The sequence below is a fragment of the Notolepis coatsorum genome, assembly GCF_963971535.1.
Source record: "Notolepis coatsorum genome assembly, chromosome: 5".
Classification (NCBI taxonomy): domain Eukaryota; kingdom Metazoa; phylum Chordata; class Actinopteri; order Aulopiformes; family Paralepididae; genus Notolepis; species Notolepis coatsorum.
Window position 1 is genome coordinate 32,630,668 of NC_140169.1, and position 26,240 is coordinate 32,656,907.

General features: G+C 41.4%; 1 protein-coding gene across 1 annotated transcript in view; it reads left to right on the plus strand.

Annotated features, from left to right (window-relative positions):
* Positions 1-26,240, plus strand: part of LOC311228143 (uncharacterized protein) — a 65,338-nt gene that overhangs the window by 31,546 nt on the left and 7,552 nt on the right. Inside the window, exons 5-8 of the mRNA XM_084314058.1 lie at positions 107-271; positions 1,049-1,155; positions 2,417-2,534; positions 21,376-21,445. Of these exons, the coding sequence (XP_084170184.1) occupies positions 107-271; positions 1,049-1,155; positions 2,417-2,534; positions 21,376-21,445 (460 nt within the window). The remainder of the gene's footprint in view (positions 1-106; positions 272-1,048; positions 1,156-2,416; positions 2,535-21,375; positions 21,446-26,240) is intronic.

Sequence of the window (26,240 nt, forward strand, 5' to 3'; positions counted from 1 at the left end):
CACCATGTCCCTGTCTCCTCTCTAGAACTGTGTTGACCAGAGCCATAGATAAATAGAGTTTGTCCAGGTTGTACATCTGTTTGTATTTTTCAGGTATTACATGCAGCTGCCAACAGAGAAAGCCCACCTCTACCATGACACAGAAGCCCCCATACCCCCTCCTCCCCCCGACGACCTCCCCCCTGCCCAGGAACAGTTGCAGGAGGAGGAGGAGGAGAAGGAGGAAGAGGAAGGAGCGATGGAGGATGGAGGAGAGGAAGGAGGGATAGAGGTAGGGCCTGGACTTGTTTCAAGTCTGTCTAATGGTGCTATTCCATTGACCGGCACGGTACAGCATGGTGAGCCTACCTGTTGGGCACCTGTATGCCACTCCATCACACAACACAGCTGTGAGGAGGGGAAGGTAGGAGGAGTAAAGAGGAGGGGGTGAGGAGTAAAGAGGAAGGTAGGAGGAGTGAAGAGCAAGGTAGGAGTGAAGAGGAAGGTAGGAGGAGTGAAGAGGAAGGTAGGAGGAGTGAAGAGGAAGTTAGGAGGAGTGAAGAGGAAGGTAGGAGGAGTGAAGAGGAAGGTAGGAGGAGTAAAGAGGAAGGTAGGAGGAGTGAAGAGGAAGGTAGGAGGAGTGAAGAGGAAGGTAGGAGGAGTAAAGAGGAAGGTAGGAGTGAAGAGGAAGTTAGGAGGAGTGAAGAGGAAGGTAGGAGGAGTGAAGAGGAAGGTAGGATGAGTGAAGAGGAAGGTAGGAGGAGTGAAGAGGAAGGTAGGAGGAGTGAAGAGGAAGGGATGAGGATCAGCACAGGTAGAAACGATAGCACTACCTACCACAGAGCAGTGAATAGCTTGCAGCTAGTAGTACCCATTTGTTTGAATGAGGAGCGCTAACAATACAAAAAAACAGGCAGGCTTTCTGTGAAATAATGTGCAGATGTAAATTCTCCTCTGTAAATAAGAAATATGATATACTAAGATAAGATAATATATTCCTTTATTGATCCCATTGGGGAAATGACTAATAATCTATCTGTCTCATTTGTTTCTCTCTCTGACTGTCTAGGACGGTAGTTTGATGCCCTCTCGCCTCCACCCCAGGGTGGCAGAGAAGATTGGAGACCTGGTGGCCCAGGGACATCACCAGGTCTACAGCGTCAGGAAACAGCTACGGTGGGTGGGCCTTCACTAGTATCTGTTTTTATTTTATGTTTTTATAAACAAATATTCCCTCGCTTATTTTCCAGACACATGGGGTAGTTTCCTCCTCAATAAGACAAAGCGGGGCTTGCAACTCACTTGTTGTTCCAAGGTGTTTTAATTGACAAAAAGGCAGTAGATACGACGTTTCGACCGACCTTTCCGGTCTTCTTCAAGAAGAAGCTGCTTGAATCGATCTTTGATTAAGTGTTAACACTTTGATTGCCTAAGGCTAAATTCATGATATACCATAGGTTGCCAGCTCTATTTGTCTATGTAGAAGTTCCCCTTCTTTGCAGGGCTATAACTTTTTAAATTCTATTGCTAAATTGCCATTATTAGGGCCCATTCAATGTCCTATATGTATTGTTCAGGGTGTATGAACGTTAAACTTTTTCATTCACATATTCATACTAAAATATGATCTAAAGTATAAGTATGTTTTCATCTCTTTCTGCAGCTTTCTCCAGAACGTGATTTATAGCCCCAAATGCATTATATTGATGATCAAATACAGTTTGATAGCAATCGGCGCGATATAAAAAAATCCAACTGGACGGACTTCTGGAAGTTACTACACGTAATCTGATGTTGACCGGATGGCCGAGGGGGCGTTTATAATTCCGTGGGCAGCGTTATACCATTCATCTAATGTGGGTCAAATGTTCATCATAGCAGTTAGTATCGTACACATTGAAAAATAACGCTGAATCTTACCGTATCTTCCTCGCGCCGTTGGGCGCTGAGCGTGGAACAGACATTTTCCTATTATGGGATATAGAAATATCCGGTCCATTTCCAGGTTGTATAATAATATATACGTCCAAATCATGTTGTTTTTTCGAGTTATTTGCAGCGATCGATGTTCACTGTGTGAAGACTGAGTCTCTCTAACACTAGCGAGTGCCCGGACCCCATATGGAGTGAGTCCTACCGGGTTAAAGGTAACATCCGTTTTTTCGATCTGCCGATCGGCCACCAGATGGCGGTCTTGAACCGCTAGAGGATTGAGAGGAGATCACACTTGTGTCTCAGGGCCCCCGGAAAGGAAATATGATTCCGATCACAGATTTTTGAAATATTGATATCAAAGACGAGTTACGGCGTCTTCGGCAACTTGAGCATGGCGGGGAAGGACGCCTAAAAGCGTCTTCCGGCAGTTAAAGTGTTAACATCCCTAGTTATTATATATTATTATTATTATTGTTTTTATAAATTTTTATCATATTATTAGGCAATTTGTGGAGAGGGAGATGTTTAAATCAGAGGGGGTTCCAGAGAGACACAACCAGTGTTACTTCCCTACTGTCAACGACATCAAGAACCACATCCATGAAGCCCAGAAAGCACTGGTAACACACACACACACACACACACACACACACACACACACACACACACACATACGTGTTTACAGGTACTCCCGAGGACCTTGAGATATCAATAAGGTTGCGAGGACCCCCCTTTCCGCTGTGATTTGGACCCTGAAAAAAATATATTTACCAATAGATGGCGCTCAACTGCTGGAAACTGACTTCAAAATAATTTAACACACATGTTTGTTTTTTGTGTTATGTTATGTCATGGGACAGACTCGTGAGGACTAGTGGTGTAAGCCAATCAGATACAGACGTGGGGCGGGACATGAGGGTCCTCAGAGAAGCGTATAAATAAGAATACACACGCCTGTCCTCAGAAAAGCATATACACCGGAACACACACGTCTATATAAATACATATAGTTTCTGCCTTCAGAAGGTGTTATAACATATCATTTCTGCCTCCAGAAGGTTTTATATGGTTTTATATGAAACATATAGGCCTAGTTTCTGTCTCCAGAAGGTTTTATAAGAAACATATAGTTTCTGCATTCAGAAGGTAAATATATCATTTCTGCATTCAGAAGGTTTTATAAGAAACATAGTTTCTGCCTTCAGGTTTGATATGAAACATAATAACTCGACATTTTTCTTACCCTCTTCCCACTCTAAAGGGCTACCTGTCGAGAATTTATAGGCAGCTATGCTCATTACAGTCCACCTCCTTAACCCTCATGTTGTGTTAGGAATTGGCACCACTGACCGGTTAGCGGGTCAATGTTGACCCGGGGTCTAACTCAGTCCTGACCACTAAAAAGAAAGGAGTATCACTCAATATAGTTAATACTACATCCTAACTAACATTATATGCATTCATAACCATATAATCCCATTGTAATTTGATTGTATTACAATCACATCATGTCCCTTATTTTTTAGATGAAAATGAGGTTGTTCAATCATAATATACTAAATGTGAAACCCATAGATAATGTTTTCTGACTATAATAGAACAATATTAGAATATAACTACTGAAAAAAAGTTTAGTATATTTATTATTTTATTTATTTATATTTAGTATTTTTATGGTATAGTTTACCTTGCCCGGTCAAGAATGACCCTAACACCACAGTCGTACCTTTTTTTCTGCAGATACCTTCAGAATTTTCAAAATGGTGACAGTTTTGCTGCGCTTATATAATATGTATAATATGTGTTGTGGAGGATATCATAAAGCCTTGTTCTAATCAAATCAACTACATGATAGTTATTACATATTATAACCTTGAAACGGGTCACTGGAGACCCTACCACCACATAAGGGTTAAACATTATTTCTCTTCGGAGTTGTGGGATATTTTCAATGTTTTAGCTAATTTTGATTTAAATGGTATAATTCCCATTTTAAAATGTTTTACCATGGTATGTTTGGTATCTTTTTTTTCCAGCACAGCCTCACATATATGACCTGACAGTTTTCATACTGCATAATACTGTATATACTACTGTATACTGTACAACACAAAACACAAAATCGGATTGAGAAATGTGTTCTTTTTACTATGAACCAATGCAAACATATTCAATCAAGCATATAAAACAGTGGAAATGCCCCCTCAGGTAGCATATTTACATAAACAAAAGAGAAAAGGGCAGAATTCAATTCAAAAACAAGTATTTTCTTAATACACAGGTAATAAACCCAGACGAAATGTAGATTCTCAACTGGAAAATCTCACCATCATGCTTTTTTAGAAATAGTCAGTAAAAAAGTAAGTAAAAGTAAAAAAAAAATATAGCATCATTATGGAATGTAACTAAAGTAATGTGCAATAAAAATACTATAATATAATAATAGTAAAAGTAAAGAGGAATATTCAATATACATATATACACTATATAGACTACTGTAGACTACTGTACATCATATACATATGTGTGTGTGTGCGACATTGTACTGTGCTGTACTGTGTGCTCAACTGTGCCACAATTCGAAACAGTTTGCCAATGACGAGACAGAGGGCTACATCACAGCGCTTGCATTTCCAGGGAGTCAGGGTCCTTTTCCCCCCTTTGTGACACTGCTGGCAGATCCTGCGGCCATGTGTGGCTTTCTGTCTGACGTCCTCTGTAGGTGCTGCGATGGCAACAGGGATATGGTCTACCTTCCTGTCAAGAGGAGCTAGTGTGATGTCCACGCCACACAACTCACGCGCTATCTCGCACATGAAGTCCTTGTGAGTCATGTGTGCCTCCTGTTTTGCCTTACTGATTTCACAGTGGAGGATGTAGGCGTTGGTGCTCGCGATGTCCACAAAGTGGAAGAACATGGTCCGGTACCAGTGGGAAGTTCTGCGGTGTGTGGAGTAGTACTGGATCAGCTGGTCTGAAAGGTCAACTCCGCCCATGAATTTGTTGTAGTGAATCATGGTGGTGGGACTACGAAACATCTTGATCGTCCAGACCCCATGCACCTTCAAGATTCAAGAGATTCAAGAGTTTTATTCATCACATACATACAGTGAAATGCGGGTGGCCATGCCCGCTTCGATTGTGCAATAATACAAAATAATAAAATAGACATAATAAACAGGTATAAAAATACATAAAGCATATACCTTTACTCTCCTCTGGACCATGTCTGTAGGTTGAAGGACCCCTGGGTGGACGGTGGAGCACGCAGACACCTAGACAGAATAGAATAGAATAGAAATTAATCATCCACAGGGAAATTTTACACTACAAATCGCTCACAGTAGAGGGTACATGGTGTGTACAGTATATGTTGTGTACAGTGTGTACAGTATATGTTGTGTACAGTGTGTACAGTATATGGTGTGTACAGTGTGTACAGTATATGTTGTGTACAATGTGTACAGTATATGTTGTGTACAGTATATGTTTACAGTGTGTACAGTATATGTTGTGTACAGTATATGTTGTGTACAGTGTGTACAGTATATGTTGTGTACAGTCTGTACAGTATGTGTTGTGTACAGTATGTACAGTATATGTTGTGTACAGTGTGTACAGTATATGTTGTGTACAGTATATGTTGTTGTGTATAGTATGTGTTGTGTACAGTATATGTTATGTACAGTATGTGTTGTGTACAGTGTGTGTTGTGTACAGTGTGTACAGTATATGTTGTGTACAGTATGTGTTGTGTACAGTGTGTGTTGTGTACAGTGTGTACAGTATGGTGTGTACAGTGTGTGTTGTGTACAGTGTGTACAGTATATGGTGTGTACAGTATGTGTTGTGTACAGTGTGTACAGTATATGTTGTGTACAGTATATGTTGTGTACAGTATGTACATTATATGGTGTGTACAGTGTGTACAGTATATGATGTGTACAGTGTACAGTATATGGTGTGTACAGTGTGTACAGTATATGGTGTGTACAGTATATGGTGTGTACAGTGTGTACAGTATATGGTTTGTACAGTGTGTACAGTATATGTTGTGTACAGTGTGTACAGTATATGTTGTGTGTGTACAGTGTGTACAGTATATGTTGTGTACAGTATATGTTGTGTACAGTATATGTTGTGTACAGTATATGGTGTGTACAGTATATGGTGTGTACAGTGTACAGTATATGTTGTGTATATGCCCGCTTCGATTGTGCAATAATACAAAATAATAAAATAGACATAATAAACAGGTATAAAAATACATAAAGCATATACCTTTACTCTCCTCTGGACCATGTCTGTAGGTTGAAGGACCCCTGGGTGGACGGTGGAGCACGCAGACACCTAGACAGAATAGAAATTAATCATCCACAGGGAAATTTTACACTACAAATCGCTCACAGTAGAGGGTACATGGTGTGAACAGTATATGTTGTGTACAGTGTGTACAGTATATGGTGTGTACAGTGTGTACAGTATATGGTGTGTACAGTGTGTACAGTATATGTTGTGTACAGTGTGTACAGTATATGTTGTGTACAGTATATGTTTACAGTGTGTACAGTATATGTTGTGTACAGTATATGGTGTACAGTGTGTACAGTATATGTTGTGTACAGTATGTACAGTATGTGTTGTGTACAGTATGTACAGTATATGTTGTGTACAGTGTGTACAGTATATGTTGTGTACAGTATATGTTGTTGTGTATAGTATGTGTTGTGTACAGTATATGTTATGTACAGTATGTGTTGTGTACAGTGTGTGTTGTGTACAGTGTGTACAGTATATGTTGTGTACAGTATGTGTTGTGTACAGTGTGTGTTGTGTACAGTGTGTACAGTATGGTGTGTACAGTGTGTGTTGTGTACAGTGTGTACAGTATATGGTGTGTACAGTATGTGTTGTGTACAGTGTGTACAGTATATGTTGTGTACAGTATATGTTGTGTACAGTATGTACATTATATGGTGTGTACAGTGTGTACAGTATATGATGTGTACAGTGTACAGTATATGGTGTGTACAGTGTGTACAGTATATGGTGTGTACAGTATATGGTGTGTACAGTGTGTACAGTATATGGTTTGTACAGTGTGTACAGTATATGTTGTGTACAGTGTGTACAGTATATGTTGTGTGTGTACAGTGTGTACAGTATATGTTGTGTACAGTATATGTTGTGTACAGTATATGTTGTGTACAGTATATGGTGTGTACAGTATATGGTGTGTACAGTGTACAGTATATGTTGTGTATATGCCCGCTTCGATTGTGCAATAATACAAAATAATAAAATAGACATAATAAACAGGTATAAAAATACATAAAGCATATACCTTTACTCTCCTCTGGACCATGTCTGTAGGTTGAAGGACCCCTGGGTGGACGGTGGAGCACGCAGACACCTAGACAGAATAGAAATTAATCATCCACAGGGAAATTTTACACTACAAATCGCTCACAGTAGAGGGTACATGGTGTGTACAGTATATGTTGTGTACAGTGTGTACAGTATATGGTGTGTACAGTGTGTACAGTATATGGTGTGTACAGTGTGTACAGTATATGTTGTGTACAGTGTGTACAGTATATGTTGTGTACAGTATATGTTTACAGTGTGTACAGTATATGTTGTGTACAGTATATGGTGTACAGTGTGTACAGTATATGTTGTGTACAGTATGTACAGTATGTGTTGTGTACAGTATGTACAGTATATGTTGTGTACAGTGTGTACAGTATATGTTGTGTACAGTATATGTTGTTGTGTATAGTATGTGTTGTGTACAGTATATGTTGTGTACAGTATGTGTTGTGTACAGTGTGTGTTGTGTACAGTGTGTACAGTATATGTTGTGTACAGTATGTGTTGTGTACAGTGTGTGTTGTGTACAGTGTGTACAGTATATGGTGTGTACAGTATGTGTTGTGTACAGTATGTACAGTATATGTTGTGTACAGTATATGTTGTGTACAGTATGTACATTATATGGTGTGTACAGTATATGGTGTGTACAGTGTACAGTATATGGTGTGTACAGTGTGTACAGTATATGTTGTGTACAGTATATGGTGTGTACAGTATATGGTGTGTACAGTGTGTACAGTATATGGTGTGTACAGTGTGTACAGTATATGGTGTGTACAGTGTGTACAGTATATGTTGTGTACAGTATATGTTGTGTACAGTGTGTACAGTATGTGTTGTGTACAGTATATGGTGTGTACAGTGTACAGTATATGGTGTGTACAGTGTACAGTATGTTGTGTACAGTATATGGTGTGTACAGTATATGGTGTGTACAGTGTACAGTATATGGTGTGTACAGTGTACAGTATATGGTGTGTACAGTATATGGTGTGTACAGTGTACAGTATATGGTGTGTACAGTATATGGTGTGTACAGTATATGGTGTGTACAGTGTGTACAGTATATGGTGTGTACAGTGTACAGTATATGGTGTGTACAGTATATGGTGTGTACAGTATATGGTGTGTACAGTGTGTACAGTATATGGTGTACAGTGTACAGTATATGGTGTGTACAGTATATGGTGTGTACAGTATATGGTGTGTACAGTATATGTTGTGTACATTGTGTACAGTATATGTTGTGTACAGTGTGTACAGTATATGTTGTGTACAGTATATGTTGTGTACAGTGTGTACAGTATATGTTGTGTACAGTGTGTACAGTATATGTTGTGTACAGTATATGGTGTGTACAGTGTACAGTATATGGTGTGTACAGTATATGGTGTGTACAGTGTGTACAGTATATGGTGTGTACAGTGTGTACAGTATATGTTGTGTACAGTATATGGTGTGTACAGTATATGGTGTGTACAGTGTGTACAGTATATGGTGTGTACAGTGTGTACAGTATATGGTGTGTACAGTGTGTAGAGTATATGGTGTGTACAGTATATGGTGTGTACAGTGTACAGTATATGGTGTGTACAGTGTACAGTATATGGTGTGTACAGTGTACAGTATATGGTGTGTACAGTGTGTACAGTATATGTTGTGTACAGTATATGGTGTGTACAGTATGTACAGTATATGGTGTGTACAGTGTGTACAGTATATGTTGTGTACAGTATGTAGAGTATATGGTGTGTACAGTGTGTACAGTATATGTTGTGTACAGTATATGTTGTGTACAGTGTACAGTATATGGTGTGTACAGTATATGGTGTGCACAGTATGTATAGTATATGGTGTGTACAGATAGCTGAAGCAGATAGCTGAAGCAGATAGGCTCTCTGAAGCAGATAGCTGAAGCAGATAGGCTCTCTGAAGCAGATAGCTGAAGCAGATAGGCTCTCTGAAGCAGATAGCTGAAGCAGATAGCTGAAGCAGATAGCTGAAGCAGATAGGCTCTCTGAAGCAGATAGCTGAAGCAGATAGCTGAAGCAGATAGGCTCTCTGAAGCAGTTGCTGAAGCAGATGGGCTCTCTGAAGCAGATAGCTGAAGCAGTTGGGCTCTCTGAAGCAGATAGCTGAAGCAGATGGGCTCTCTGAAGCAGATAGCTGAAGCAGATAGCTGAAGCAGATAGCTGAAGCAGATAGGCTCTCTGAAGCAGATAGCTGAAGCAGATAGCTGAAGCAGATAGGCTCTCTGAAGCAGATAGCTGAAGCAGATAGCTGAAGCAGATAGGCTCTCTGAAGCAGATAGCTGAAGCAGATAGGCTCTCTGAAGCAGATAGCTGAAGCAGATAGGCTCTCTGAAGTGTACAGTATATGGTGTGCACAGTATGTATAGTATATGGTGTGTACAGATAGCTGAAGCAGATAGCTGAAGCAGATAGCTGAAGCAGTTAGCCTCTCTGAAGCAGATAGCTGAAGCAGATAGGCTCTCTGAAGCAGATAGGCTCTCTGAAGCAGATAGCTGAAGCAGATAGGCTCTCTGAAGCAGATAGCTGAAGCAGATAGGCTCTCTGAAGCAGATAGCTGAAGCAGATAGCTGAAGCAGATAGGCTCTCTGAAGCAGTTGCTGAAGCAGATGGGCTCTCTGAAGCAGATAGCTGAAGCAGTTGGGCTCTCTGAAGCAGATAGCTGAAGCAGATGGGCTCTCTGAAGCAGATAGCTGAAGCAGATAGCTGAAGCAGATAGCTGAAGCAGATAGGCTCTCTGAAGCAGATAGCTGAAGCAGATAGCTGAAGCAGATAGGCTCTCTGAAGCAGATAGCTGAAGCAGATAGCTGAAGCAGATAGGCTCTCTGAAGCAGATAGCTGAAGCAGATAGCTGAAGCAGATAGGCTCTCTGAAGCAGATAGCTGAAGCAGATAGCTGAAGCAGATAGGCTCTCTGAAGCAGATAGCTGAAGCAGATAGGCTCTCTGAAGCAGATAGCTGAAGCAGATGGGCTCTCTGAAGCAGATAGCTGAAGCAGTTGGGCTCTCTGAAGCAGATAGCTGAAGCAGATAGGCTCTCTGAAGCAGATAGCTGAAGCAGATAGGCTCTCTGAAGCAGATAGGCTCTCTGAAGCAGATAGCTGAAGCAGATAGCTGAAGCAGATGGGCTCTCTGAAGCAGATAGCTGAAGCAGATGGGCTCTCTGAAGCAGATATCTGGGTATTTCTTAAGTAAAGTAACTGTGTACTTGTTCCACCACTGATATAGAATCAGATTTCGCAGTGACTCACCAGTTCTCTGGGCTCCAGTGGGTGTTCTGGGGACTGCGGTGGATCACCTCCCCGTGGATCAGAACCACTGCACCTGGAGAGAGAGAGAAATGGATGGATGGATTAGTTGTATGACCGATTGCATGTGTAGTGTATTTGCCCATCATTGCCCAGGTTTGGTTGTCGAGTAACAATTTTTTTTAGATTGAATTTAAAAGATGGAAATGATGTACAATCTCGTATGGTCAGTGGTAGATCATTCCAGATTAAACATCCCTGGACTGAGAGGGTGTTTTTAGCAAAGGCGGTTTGCCGGCCGGGCACTTCGCAATCCCCTCTAGTGCTGAATCCTCTATCGGGCTTCCTTTCTATGAATTCCCTCAGAGGGGGCGGGCACAGACCATGTAGGGTCTTGTAAATAACAATAGCATGTTTAAAAAAATTAAATTGGCAAAACTAAAAAAATGGTACCTCTGAAGAATCTGACAGTGGTGATATGAGTGAGGTTTCTTATGGAATACTTTAAAGGGGAGATGAAGCGTTAAACAATATGAGCCTAGTTTGTTTGTTGTGTACCTTGGGTAAGACATGGTCCTATAATCAAATGTGAAATCCTGCTTATTTGTCTGAAAACTCAAATGTAATTTCCCCGTTTTTGCCATGGGGGCCGCCATTTTAGATATAGCTGGATGGTGACGTCACGGTAATGGTTTGGGCTGGGTCCGGTTTAGAGTGCCGGTTAGATAGCTACGTAAATATGGAGTGTCGTGAAAGTCAGTCAGTAAATTGTCAACCAAATGTAACGTTACCTACAGAAAAAAAATATATTATATAATTATACTATTGTATTATCTGCGAGACATCCAGTCTGAGTCAGAGCGATGGTTCAACTTGACTAACAGGGTGAAGTAGGTAGGTATCAGTTTCCTTTTTTTCCTCCCTCAATAATGTTATTTATGTACGTTATCATTATGTAAACTAGGGATGCACGATAATTATCGGGCCGATATCAGCAATTATGACATCATCCCGATAACGGTGATAGCTCCGATAATATAATATATTTTTTGGTAAAAAAAATGCGGTGCGGGTGAATTGGGATGAAGGGCGTTTGTTTTTACTGTAGGCTCCTCCAGTTTTGCCAGTACTGTGGTACGACTGATAGCGTGTGGTTTAGGAAGAGGGCGTTTTACACAAATCCAGCACTCCCATTCTTGGCTGTGACGTAGCCACGTAAGTTTCAGAAGCAGCGCGGATGTAAACAAAGATGGCGTCAGTAGTGTGGGAATAGTTTTAGAGGAAAAAAGTTCACTTGCTATTTGTAACAAATGCAATGCAGAAGTTCCATGAGGAGGGAAACGGGCAACAACTTATAATACATCCAACCTAACAAGTCACCTGCAACATCACCACCGCTACGATGGTGTGTTAAAAGCCTACGACGACACGCAAATCTAGCCCCTTTCATGACTGTGATGCAACCCTTGGTTGAATACGCAGTCACTTATTGCTCTGTAGTAGCCAGGTTAATTTGCACCACCAAGCACTGCTTAAAAGCTAGCGGCTTGAGCCCTTGGGTCATTTCTGTCAAACTTCTTTAATTTAGCAAACGCCTCGTCAATAGGTACAATCGCTGCGGGTTCCTTTGTAGCTGGCTTTGGATTCACAGCAGCTTTACGGTGGTGATGTTGCAGGTGACTTGTTAGGTTGGATGTATTATAAGTTATTGACGGATTGTGAATTTTCTGATTCAAATTATATTTATTTGGAAAAACTGTTGTCTTGGCTTTTTTTTGTTCATAACGCTCATGTCATGATAAATCTGGTTAGGTCAAAACTACAGGAATATACATTTAAAAAAAATATTATAATACAATAAATATCGGTTATCGGTATCGGCCTTGAGGAGCAGAAAGTTATCGGTATCGGGGTCAAAAAATCAATATCGTGCACCCCTAATGTAAACAAATGCACATATGGATTGTTTGCTGCAACGTTTCTGAATGAATTGAAGCATTAATAAATAAGCAGATAATTAAATTAGATGTCCATAACATTTGTGTTTTTAATTAGCATAGCCTAAATAAATATGAATTCAAGAAGTTAAATACTGAATTAATGACACATTTATTAACAGGCTGAAAGTTAAAACGAAAAAAAAAAAAAATTAGCCTATTTAATAGGCTAAACACTGCATAAAATATAGGCCAAGCGGTGGTAAAAGGCAACTTTTTCTTTTAGGCTATAGCCTTTTAAAACAGGCTAAACTTCGTTTTGGCTTCTTGAGTTCACATTTCTTTGGTTTGCAGTGGTGCATCTGCCGGCCAATGTTCCGAGACATATTACATTTTATTTGTTAGGCTATTTGAATACACCAGCCCTAAATGGTGGATTCAAATAGCCTAACAATTATACAAATATATAAATATGTCTCAGAACATTGGCGGGGACACTGGACAGCCAGCTGAAGCGCGCCGTGGGCCATACATCCCAAACGTTGTAATCCTGCGTCTTGACCACGTTTCGGGCATTGGAGTATGACATGAATATTTTCTTTCGGAATATGCCACATCTGGAACATATTCTCGAATGCTGTTGCCATGCCAGCACTGCAGCAGTATGGGCAGGGATTAAAGCAAAAAACTAAATCACCTGACTGAACTTTTTTTCAGGCCAAGTCATATTCTTATTTTAACCTCCACTGAATTTTTTTTTAATAGCGTTAGCGTTTTAAGGGAGCCTACTTGTTTCGGTTTCGTGGATAATCCAATGTACAGTTACCCCCCCCCCTCCCACCCAACCACCTCCAATGTACAGCCCCCCCCCCCCCCTCCTCCAATGTACAGTTTCTTCGTCAAATGTATATACTCTTTTTTTAGACTCTTATTGTATCACAAACAATACTGTATTTGTAAATCTGGTATGTCATAAATGTATAGATGTAGCAGTATTGTCTATCTGTATGTCATGTATGTCATATGTTATGATGAATTGAAAATGGGGGACTCTCTGAAGCTTTCTGCTTTGCCTGCCCCGCTAAGCCAATGCGAAGGACGAGGGGGGCTGTGCTTCCTGTTCTGCCCCCTTGCAAATGGGTGTAGCATTCCCTGAGGGGGAGGAGCTGCGCATTATATGGCTTTTTTTGCTTACCTTGCTTCCTCTAGAACTTTGCGAACTCCAAAAGCGGTACTGCTGGTTCTGGTGAGGGGAGGTACTCACTGTACACTGTTCAAGATGGACATGCAGCTGTAAAATAAGAAAAGAGAAAGTTAGTGAGAAAAACATTAAAGAGGAACTACATGCAATTTCACAATTTATTCCTTCAGTTATACCTCTGTACAATTGAACATACAAGTACAAAAATATTAGTGAACATGAAAAAAAACTCCAACTCTCACTGAAGCTGCTCAATAGACAATGAATTTTGAAATATGTTATAGGTGACACTGAGCACCCAGGTGAATGTTCTGAGTTCGTAGGTACATGTTCTACTATAGAATAAAGATAATTTGGATATAAAAAAAAGTAAACAAAAGTTCTGTGGGTCCAGACTTTATACTTGATGACATCACAGGTTTGATTCTTACTTCTCAATTTTCTGGTTTGGGAGAGAAACCCAAATGAATGAATTGAAAATGGGGGACCCTGATGTAAACAAGACGAACGTCTTTCTCTGGTCTGCATCCCCTTAACAATTGTGTGTATTGAGCTGTACTGTATTGTACCCATTCTGCAATCTGTTAATAACAATCAATCAATCAATCAATCAATATTTAACAGATTGCAGAATGGGTACAATACAGTACGGCTCAATACACACAATTGTAGCGCTTCCTGCCGAGGGGTCTTGGACTGGCTGCTCGACCACCTCCCTGACCAGGCCGAAGTCAGTGACCAGGGCATCCCGGCCTTGCGACGTCACCCTGATCAGACAGTTCTGGAAGGTAGAGAATAAAATGGACAATAGTTGTTAATATTATTGTCAGCGATGATGAACAGGAAGTTTCAAGTTCAAGTTTCTTTATTAGTTGTCATACAAGAATACAGAATACTTTTATATGAAATGCTTTCCCTATTGTTAACATGTAGGAACAATTAGATCTGAAATTAGTTTAAAAACGGTTGCACTGTGGGGACAATTTAAAAGTACAGTAGATTACAGTAGATTTCATTATCTGTTCTTATGCATGCATTTGAAAGATAATATATGTATATATTATATATATGTCCCACACAACCCCACCCAACCTCCTCCTATGCACAGTTTTTAACGTCAAATGTATATACTCCCTTTTCTGGACTCTTTTTGTATCACAAACAGTACTGTATTTGCAAATCTGGTATGTCATAAATGTATAGATGTAGCAGGACTGTCTATCTGTATGTCATATATGTCCTGATGAATTGAAAATGGGGGACCCTGATGTAAACAAGACGAAAGTCTTTCTCTGGTCTGCATCCCCTTAACAATTGTGTGTATTGAGCTGTACTGTATTACATCAATCAATCAAAACAAACACATTGCTGTGACTTGTTTTTAACATGGAAATTAGCTTACAGTCTTCTCCAGAAAAAGACAAGAAGATAGATACCAGTTTCCTCTCTGTGCGTTCAGTAGAAAGCTATCTGGCTGCACGTTAGCCTTAGCTTAGCACAATGAATGGAAGCGGACATGACCGGTTAGCCTAGGCATTGTCCAACTAACACCGCTCCCGAAGGCTAACTGGTCATGTTCGCTTCCATTCATTGTGCTAAGCTAAGGCTAACATGCAGCCAGATAGCTTTCTACTGAACGCACAGAGAGGAAACTGGTATCTATCTTCTTGTCTCTCTCTGGAGAAGACGATAATAAGCTAATATCCCAAAATGTTGGCGTTCTTTTAACTTGGCTAGTAAATCTGCAGTCTGCGAAACACGTTGCTAGTAATTTAGCTGTGTTATATTAGCCTGGTAGCTACAGGCTAACGTCACGGTGACAATCCTTTTAGCAAACACATGAAACACTATAGCTAGTGTTAATCTACTATAAACTAAACTGAAATTACACCGTTTATATCCAAATGACACAAGCTGTATGCAAGATAAGACTTACATTTCAAATTGGAGCGTGGGTTTATCATCAGATTAATAGAACCTAATCCTCCAACATGCCGCCGACTGTGAAAGGGTTAATTCGGATTTTAGAGGAGTCGAGACAGACACACAAACGCCACAAACTACCCCTCCCCCACACTGCAACTAATGATAATGTTTTCAACCTGTGGGGGAGGGGTGCATGCAGCAGTAGGCTACACAATTTTGAGCTGAGCTGAGTCTTTGAGAGTGGCAGTAGATTGATTGATTGATTGAAAATTTTATTAAGGTGATACTTGGATAGATATCACTTAAACGTTCCCAGCTTGTTATGTACATATAAACTAAGAAAAAATGTATTACAAGTTTTCTGAATTTGATGTTTATATATGCAAATGAGGCACTTCCCACATTAAATATGCACATATCATCCAATCCAATCCACTTTATTTATAAAGCACATTTAAAAACAACAAAGTTGACCAAAGTGCTGTACAAGTCCACAACATAAGATAAAACATAAAACATAAAACATTTTAATAAAAGCACACAATAAAAACAGTACAATGTGTCACATAAAAAGGCAGGTCTCTCAAAAACTGTTTAAAACACCGAAAGCCAGAGCAAATAGATGTGTCTTGAAGCGTGATTTGAACACCTGCAGAGTGGGGGCCTGCCTAACATGCAGTGGCAGCTCATTCCAGAGCGTTGGGGCTGCCACAGCAAAAGTACGGCCCCCCCATAGCTTCAGCCTGGACTTTGGAACGGCCTAGAGGAGCTGGTCAGAGGACCTGAGGGACCTTGGAGGAACATAAGGTTCCAGCAGGTCCGAGAGGTACCCCGGTGCCAAGCTGTCCAAACATCCCAGTCACACAAGTCTCCAAGTCACACAAGTCTCCCAGTCACACAAGTCGCTATAGTCTACATTACAGCGCTAGCCAGGGCTAACTCATGTTGTTAGTGGTAGCCTGTAGGAGCTCTATAGTATACATTACAGCGCTAGCCAGGGCTAACTCATGTTGTTAGTGGTAGCCTGTAGGAGCTATATAGAGTCTACATTACAGCACTAGCCAGGGCTAACTCATGTTGTTAGTGTTAGCCTGTAGGAGCTATATAGTCTACATTACGGCGCTAGCCAGGGCTAACTCATGTTGTTAGTGTTAGCCTGTAGGAGCTATATAGTCTACATTACAGCACTAGCCAGGGCTAACTCATGTTGTTAGTGGTAGCCTGTAGGACCTATAGAGTCTACTGCACCACAACATCGACAAAGCAACGGTGTTGCAAACACTCTGCCTTTATGCTTCTGCAACATCGACGCACAGCCTAATGTAACATTGTACCCGGTATGTAGCTAGGTTCCCTAGATAGATGACACTTCCCTTCTCAACCAACCCATTGATAACAAGCAGAAGTTGCTGTAGCATGTAGAGGCCTTTAGGCCTTCCCTGCTTTAAAACCTGGTGCGGGCATTTACCTTACCCAGTACCCAGTTTCCTGATGAATTGAAAATGGGGGACCCTGATGTAAACAAGACGAAAGTCTTTCTCTTTACATTACAGCGCTAGCCAGGGTTAACTCATGTTGTTAGTGGTAGCCTGTAGGAGCTATAGTCTACATGGCGGCGCTAGCCAGGGCTAACTCATGTTGTTAGTGGTAGCCTGTAGGAGCTATAGTCTACATTACATGCTAGCCAGGGCTAACTCATGTTGTTAGTGGTAGCCAGTAGGAGCTCTATAGTCTACATGGCGGCGCTAGCCAGGGCTAACTCATGTTGTTAGTGGTAGCCTGTAGGAGCTCTATAGTATACATTACAGCGCTAGCCAGGGCTAACTCATGTTGTTAGTGGTAGCCTGTAGGAGCTATATAGAGTCTACATTACAGCACTAGCCAGGGCTAACTCATGTTGTTAGTGTTAGCCTGTAGGAGCTATATAGTCTACATTACGGCGCTAGCCAGGGCTAACTCATGTTGTTAGTGTTAGCCTGTAGGAGCTATATAGTCTACATTACAGCACTAGCCAGGGCTAACTCATGTTGTTAGTGGTAGCCTGTAGGACCTATAGAGTCTACTGCACCACAACATCGACAAAGCAACGGTGTTGCAAACACTCTGCCTTTATGCTTCTGCAACATCGACGCACAGCCTAATGTAACATTGTACCCGGTATGTAGCTAGGTTCCCTAGATAGATGACACTTCCCTTCTCAACCAACCCATTGATAACAAGCAGAAGTTGCTGTAGCATGTAGAGGCCTTTAGGCCTTCCCTGCTTTAAAACCTGGTGCGGGCATTTACCTTACCCAGTACCCAGTTTCCTGATGAATTGAAAATGGGGGACCCTGATGTAAACAAGACGAAAGTCTTTCTCTGGTCTGCATCCCCTTAACAATTGTGTGTATTGAGCTGTACTGTATTGTACCCATTCTGCAATCTGTTAATAAAGTTTTCAATCAATCAATCAATCAATCAATCAATCAATCAATCAATCAATCAATCAATCAATCAAACCTGTAAGGCCTCCCCCCCCATCATTTATGTACAATAAAAATAGCAATGGTCCTAAAACATGTTATGTTTTGATGAATTGAAAATGGGGGACCCTGATGTAAACAAGACGAAAGTCTTTCTCTGGTCTGCATCCCCTTAACAATTGTGTGTATTGAGCTGTACTGTATTGTACCCATTCTGCAATCTGTTAATAAAATGTTCAATCAATCAACCAAACTCCCCCCTCCCCCATGCTGCTATGATGCCTGAATTTCCTCAAGGGGATCAATAAAGGAATATCTTATCTTATAATTATCTAAATTAATAACAAACTGTTAATTATGACTATTGTAAACAATAGTCTTTCTCTGGTCTGCATCCCCTTAACAATTGTGTGTATTGAGCTGTACTGTATTGTACCCATTCTGCAATCTGTTAATAAAATGTTCAATCAATCATCCAAACTCCCCCCTCCCCCATGCTGCTATGATGCCTGAATTTCCTCAAGGGGATCAATAAAGGAATATCTTATCTTATAATTATCTAAATGAATAACAAACTGTTAATTATGACTATTGTAAACAAGACAAATGTCTTTCTCTGGTCTGCATCCCATTAACAATTGTGTGTATTGAGCCGTACTGTATTGTACCCATTCTGCAATCTGTTAATAAAGTTTTCATTAATTCATTCTCCTTTTGGATTGCCCAGCTGCTGCTAGCCTGCTAGCTAGCGTTTTAGCTTGCTAGCCTGCTAGCTAGCATTCATTCTCCTTTACGATTTTGATTATGATGTTCAGCCAAACATTACTTTGCATAATCTATGCAATAGTGTCATTGCATAAAATAGCAGTGCTATAGGCGCCCTCGTTGTATAATAGTATAATTATTATATGCTAGTACTGTACTACACTACCCAGAATGCACGTTAGGTCATGAGCAGCCAATAAAAAAATCCCCTCTCAGACCACGTGAGGTCACTTTTAGCTTGCTAGCCTGCTAGCTAGCGTTTTAGCTCATAGTCATAGATATCTATAGCCTGCTAGCTAGCGTTCATTCTCCTTTACGATTTTGATTATGATGTTCAGCCAAACATTAATTTGCATAATCTATGCAATAGTGTCATTGCATAAGATAGCAGTGCTATAGGCGCCCTCGTTGTATAATAGTAGAATTATTATATGATAGTATTGTACTACACTACCCAGAATGCACGTTAGGTCATGAGCAGCCAATAAAAAAATCCCCTCTCAGACCACGTGAGGTCACGTAGCTAGCAGATGAGTGACAGGTCACGAGCAGCCAATCAAAACAATCCCCTCTCAGACCAACCAATCAAAAATAGTCTCCAAAGGTCCTCACACACATCTGCGCCAAACGCATATTTCCCCCTGCAGTACTCGAGTGTGTCCTGTAGGAATGCTGTAGAGTCGGGTGAAATCAACAATTATACCAGTGTGAGGACCTAGTCTAAAAAATGTATATTAGGGACTTAAAGATCATTTTAAAGTCATCTAAAGTATATTATTTCTGGGGACCAGGAAAAAGTCCTCGCAAGTGGATTTGACCTCACAATGAAGGTTGGCGGAGCATAGTATGTCCTCGCAAGTACCTATAGACATGCACACACACACACACACACACAGACACACACACACACACACACACACACACACACACACACACACACACACACACACACACACACACACACACACACACACACACACACACACACACACACACACACACACACACACACACACACACACACACACACACACACACACACACACACACACACATTGGCCAGCAGCATAACTAGAGTAGGTAAGGGATATGTACAGATATTGATATAGTATCTACAGATATGTAAGAGGATTATGTGCACTGCAGGTATGTACAGACATGGAGGATGGCTGTCAACGTGGCACAGAGTTCAGAGAGATGACAGCTGAGGGAAAGAAGCTGTTCCCGAGTCTGCTTGACTTGGAGTGGAGATTCCTGTAGCGCCTCTTGGAGGGGAGGAGGGCAAACAGTCTATGATTGGGATGAGAGGTGTCCTTGACAATGCTGCGTGCCTTCCTCAGAAACCTTTTATGATGGATAGACTCGATAGTAGGGAGTAGACTCAACTGTGAGGCAGTTGGTGAGTATGCTTTCTATGGCGCACTGGTAGAAGTTCACCAGAATCTGAGGAGACTTCAGGTGAGCCTTCTTAGAGACCAGTGATGGAGTGTTGAGGTTCCACAAGAGGTCCTCGGAGATGTCTACCAGGAATTTGAAGCTGGAGACACGCTTGACCTCCGTCCCGTTGATGTGGACATGCACGCTGGCTGAAGAGTGAGGCTAGACCTGAACATAGTCTCAGTGGCCCCTGAGAGCCTCAGTGGCCCCTGAACATACTCTCAGGGGCTCATACAGAACCAAGAATTTCACCGTACATGTATTTTAAGTACATGTATTTCTTTTTCTCCAATTTTTCTCCAATTTTTCTCCCATCCCAATTCCGCTGTGCCAATTCTTTCCCTTCCCTGTCTTGAACGTTGCTCGCATATGCCCCCCACAGGCCGGTTGTAGGGAGGATAGAAGTCTTGCATCACATGTCCCCTCCGGTACATGTGGAGGCAGCCTGTCACATATTTTCACCTGCGCGGAGGTGTAACGTGTGGGAGGCTCACACTACCCCCGCCATTTCCTGTCTCTGCTGTGCAGGTGTCCCCCAACTGACCTGTAGGAGTCGCTGTCCACAACGTCCAGATTACCACCCATCGACTTCCACCCGCTAACTCTGCCAATTGAGTTAGTATGACGACCGGCCAAAGCCGGAGGCAACGCAGACAGCCGGAGTCGAACCTAGTGTCTCTTGCGTTGGTGACGAGCGCAATGTCCGCTGCGTCACACAGCCGCCTAAGTACATTTTATTGTGACTAATAAACAAACTACAAAACTACATGTCCTACATTTTATACTTTACATGTGAAATGGTTACAAACATTGAGTAAATATATGAGTACAGTCAATATATCCAAAATGTAGATTGAATTGTATCCCGCAGTATTAACCCCTTGTATTGTGTGTGTGTGTGTGTGTGTGTGTGTGTGTGTGTGTGTGTGTGTGTGTGTGTGTGTGTGTGTGTGTGTGTGTGTGTGTGTGTGTGTGTGTGTGTGTGTGTGTGTGTGTGTGTGTGTGTGTGTGTGTGTGTGTGTGTGTGTGTGTGTGTGTGTGTGTGTGTGTGTGTGTGTGTGTGTGCGTGTCTTCCTCTAGTGGAGTGGTATGTGTGGAGACCCTCTGACAGAGACGGTCACCCTGACTCTGACTCCAGCTACAGCTGAAGGTAATACATCCTACACCCTAAACCAGGGTCTCAAACCTGTGCCGCCACCTCCCCACATATATATTTAAAATGTTTTATAGGACAGCCAAATGTATTAGTGTAGTCGGGGAAACAAATACCATCTAATTCGTATTTTTCTTCTGGTCTCTTTGTCATTCAAACACTGTCCTGATGATTCATGTGTCTCATACTAAGATAGCCGCTTTAGGGCGGCCAGGTGGTGCAGTGGGCAAGGCACTCACCACCAATGCTGGAGACGCTGGGTTTGCGTTTTCGATCCCAGCTCTCCACATTGTTTTCAGTTTGGCTGGTCGTCCGTACTAATACAATTGGCAGTATTAGAGGGTGGGAAAGCTGATGGGTGGGTCCTGGGCGTTGTAAACAGAAAAATACTCCTACAGTTCGGTCGGGGCGCCTGCTCAGCGAAGGAAGGATCTGGAGGGAGGTAGTGTGACCTTCCACACATTACACTCTCCCAGTGAGAATATGAGCTGCCAGGCTGGCTGCCGGCTGGCTGCGCATGTGTCGGAGGATAGCATGTGATAGTCTCCGGCCTCCCGGACCAACAGTAGGGGGGGTGCGCAACAACCAGGAAGGGAGTCGGGAATTGGCATAACGACTAACAGTGGGATGGGAGAAAAATCGGAAAAAGAGGAGAAAAAATTAAAATAGCCGTTTTAACCCTTTTCTCGCCAATGACGTGTGTAAGACGTCATTCCTCGCCATGCGTAATCTGCCAATGACGTTTTACAGTGTCTTTGAGATCAATATTTCTGTCATGGTATTCATATTTCACCCACGGATCCTTGACTGGTGCTGTAGGACTCCGCTCAACTCTCCAACTCTCCAACGCTTCAACACCGCCACCTGGTGGCCGATCGGCGAGTTACAACCGGATGTTGATAATTGTGACGCCGGTGTGTCTCCCTATTCCCTCCGGCCACTCGCTATCGCTCGCGGGACTCCATCTTGACACACTGGATAATCCATCCGTTGCCATAACTCAATAAACAACATTATTTGGACGTATATAGTATTATACAACCTGGAAATGGATCGCATAGATCAACATCCCATAATAGCGATCTTTTTGCTCCACTCTCATCGCCCAACGCTACGAGGAGACTTGGGTGAGTTTCAGCGTTTTTCTTTACCATTTTTGATACAAACTGCTCTGATCAATATATCACCCATACTACATAAATCATTCAACGTCAGTCATTGCATTATAATAATAATAATAATAATGATGACTTGGATTTATATAGCGCTCTTCATGAGACCCAGAGCGCTTCACAGAGTCCATTATTCATTCATACACAGTCATACCGGTGGTGGTAAGCTACAATTGCAGCCAGAGCTGCCCTGAGGCAGACTCACGGAAGCGTGGCGAATAATCATCGCCTACGGCCCCTCCGACCACCACCAACATTCATTCACATGCATACACATTCATACGAGGCAAGTAGGTTAAGTGTCTTGCCCAAGGACACAACGGCAGTGGGATGGACATGGGCTTGAGCGGGATTCGAACCACCAACCCTTCGATCATTGGACAACCCGCTCTACCCCAGAGCCACGCCGCCCCATAAACGACCCCCCCCCCCCTCCGGTCACCAGCAGATGATGAGTCATGACGTTTAGGACCTTGTACAATTGAAATTTTGTATCTGGCGTCAATCGCTATCAAACTGCATTTGATGATCTAATATATGCATAAATGGCTATAACTCACGTTCTATGAAATACAGCAGAAAACGATAAAAACATATTTATACTCTAGACAGTATTTTTGTATGAATGTGTGAATGAAAAAGTAAAACGTTCCTACATCCTGAACGATAGCTAATCGATGTTGAATGGGCCATAGTAATGTCAATTTAGCAATACAATTTAAAAAGTTTAGAGCTGGCAGACTGGCTACAAGGATGGATATAAGCGTGGCAGAGAAAGGGTTAAATTGATTTATATATATATAAAAATAAAAACTTTCTCACGCTTTTATTTTGAGGGCAGAATCACGCAGACCTCAGTAGTCAAGAGAGCGATAGCCCCATCATACTGTCTTGCTCTTGGATTTGTAATGTGAGTGATGTTTACGTTACCTGGAACATGTGTCATGGCTGTGTCAGCTTTTCTTTCAGCTTCTGGTGTCAAAAACCTTTCCATTTAGTTTTCTGATGTTTTTCTCTCCCTGGTTGAGTAGCTAACTCGCTCGCTACCACAGGTGATGAAACTGATCTTGTGTGATATAAGATAAGATATTCCTTTATTGATCCATTGATCCCCTTGGGGGAAATTCAGGCATCATAACAGCATGGTGGAGGGGGGGGGGGGTACAGGTATGGGCATGGTAATAGTAGAAAGACATAAATACAGGCAATAATTATTATAGTAGAGTAGAAGAGTAAAAATAGACAGTGTAAACAATATAATTAATAATAATAATTCATTACATATATTATAGAGCTTTTCTAGACACTCCCCACAATGTAGGGTGGAAATGGCCTCCTTCACCACCACTGGTAGCACCCAACCTTGCGCTACGCAGGCTCAATGTCTGCCATACACTGGCACCCGGCACACGTCACACTCAATGTTCCCTCTAATTTTCTTTCGGTCTGAGCAAACACTCAAACCTCCTGAGCAGACATCAGCAACTACTTAAGCATTACATCACGCGCAGGAGTGGGTTGTGACAATTAGACCATGCCTAGGGGTGGTCGTTAGACCCCCCTAGGCATGGTCTAATTGTCACAACCCACGACTGCGCGTCGTGTAATGGCTTTTATACAACTGGCACATTCATCCAACCTTATTGCTATACAATAAACACACATTAATTAAAGATTTATTGAAAAAACCATCGGCCAGAAAAAGTAGTTCCCAAAAAAAAAAAGAGAAGTTGCCTCCATGTGGAAGCAGCTCGGAAGTGCATCCAACAGTAGGACATCCAACAAACTACAGTAACACATCCAACTGTCTCTCAACTAAGACATCCAACAAACTAAGACATCCAACTGTCTTTCAACTAGGCATCCAACAAACTAAGACATCCAACTGTCTTTCACCTAGACATCCAACAAACTAAGACATCCAACTGTCTTTCAACTAGACATCCAGCAAACTAACACATCCAACTTTTCTTTAGTTTTTAACCTACTTTCTATAGAACTTCATTCTTAGATGCTTCTATAGAAAGTAGGTAAAACAAATAAAAAAAAGTTTTATTTGCCCTATAGGGGAAAAAAAAATTCTTTGCCCTATATGGGGGGGGGGGGGGGGGGGGTTCTCTGCCCTATAAGAGTTTTTTTTTTAGTTTTTTTAAACCTACTTTCTATAGAAGCAGCTGGGAGGTGCGCTGTTTTAAGTGAGCGTGGATTATTGAATTGATTGATTGTTAATTTTATTACTGTCCGCCTTGTTTCCAACTGGTTAAGTTTAGGCCCTCTTTCGAAGTTGGTTAAGGTTAGAGTTTGGAATCAGGGCTGGTGGTCTATCGCCCTGCTCTAAAGACAAACTCTAACCTTAACCAACTTCGAAAGAGGGCCTAAACTTAACCAGTTGGAAACAAGGCGGACAGTAATAAAATTAGCTGTTTCCAACTGGTTAAGTTTAGGCCCTCTTTCGAAGTTGGTTAAGGTTTGGAATCAGGGCTGGTGGTCTATCGCCCTACTCTAAAGACAAACTCTAACCTTAATCAACTTCGAAAGAGTGCCTAAACTTAACCAGTTGGAAACAAGGCGGACAGTAATACAATTAGCAATCAATCAATCAATCAATTCAATAGTCCACGCTCACTTAAAACAGCGCACCTGCCTCCCAGCTGCTTCTATAGAAAGTAGGTAAAAAAAAAAGTAAATTTTTTTTTGCAATTAATCAATCAATCAATTCGCGCGATTTTTATTTTGTTCCACAATGACTCCTGACCCATCAATTACATCATCCAACATTGTTTAAGCAACTAAGACATTCGCCGTGACAGAATCGTTTTTCATTTAGTCTTTATCACCCTATCACCATTATCCTTTCGTAATGTTTCCTGTCAGGCTTGTCCGCCATCTTGCTTTAATTCCTAAAACCACGAAACGCGCATTGATAGTGATGCGGTTGTGGGCGGGTCCTGAGACCAAGAGCGTTGGGTTATGAAAAATACCCATGTGTAAGTTGACTGTTTCAGCCAATCAGAATCGAGAAATGTGCATGCCGTTGTATAATGAGCAACATACATCACCTGCCGATTAACCGGTTAGTTGATAAGCGACGGTTTGTAAAAAATCTGAGAATTTCCCTCAATGTCTAACATAAAAATATATACATTTAGCTGATACACAGAGAAATAATACAAAAAGGCATATTATATTCCTTAATCAAATATTTATTTGACCATTGATTGACGATACAGAGCAAAGTCCTTACTTTGGCGGCGGCGGTGTGAGTCGTGTCACTAACCTTTGTCTTTTTAGGAGGCTGACTCGTCATTATTTTATTAAGTGAATTATAATGCAACCATATTGTGATTTATTTTTTTAAAGAGGACACTCTGCCTTCAGCCTCAAGATACTTAATGATACTCAAAGTTTACTCAAAGATGCCTTATCATTATAATATATTTAAAGTATGCCTCCTCTGTATGGATATAAAATTATTGTTTATATTATTTTATATAACAAAATAATATCTCTCTATAACCAAAGTTACTCAACATGCTGTATTATGCCTAAAGTAATCTATCTGACAAATCTCAAGAAAATAACTAAATCAACCTATGACAAAATAATATATATTTTCAAGT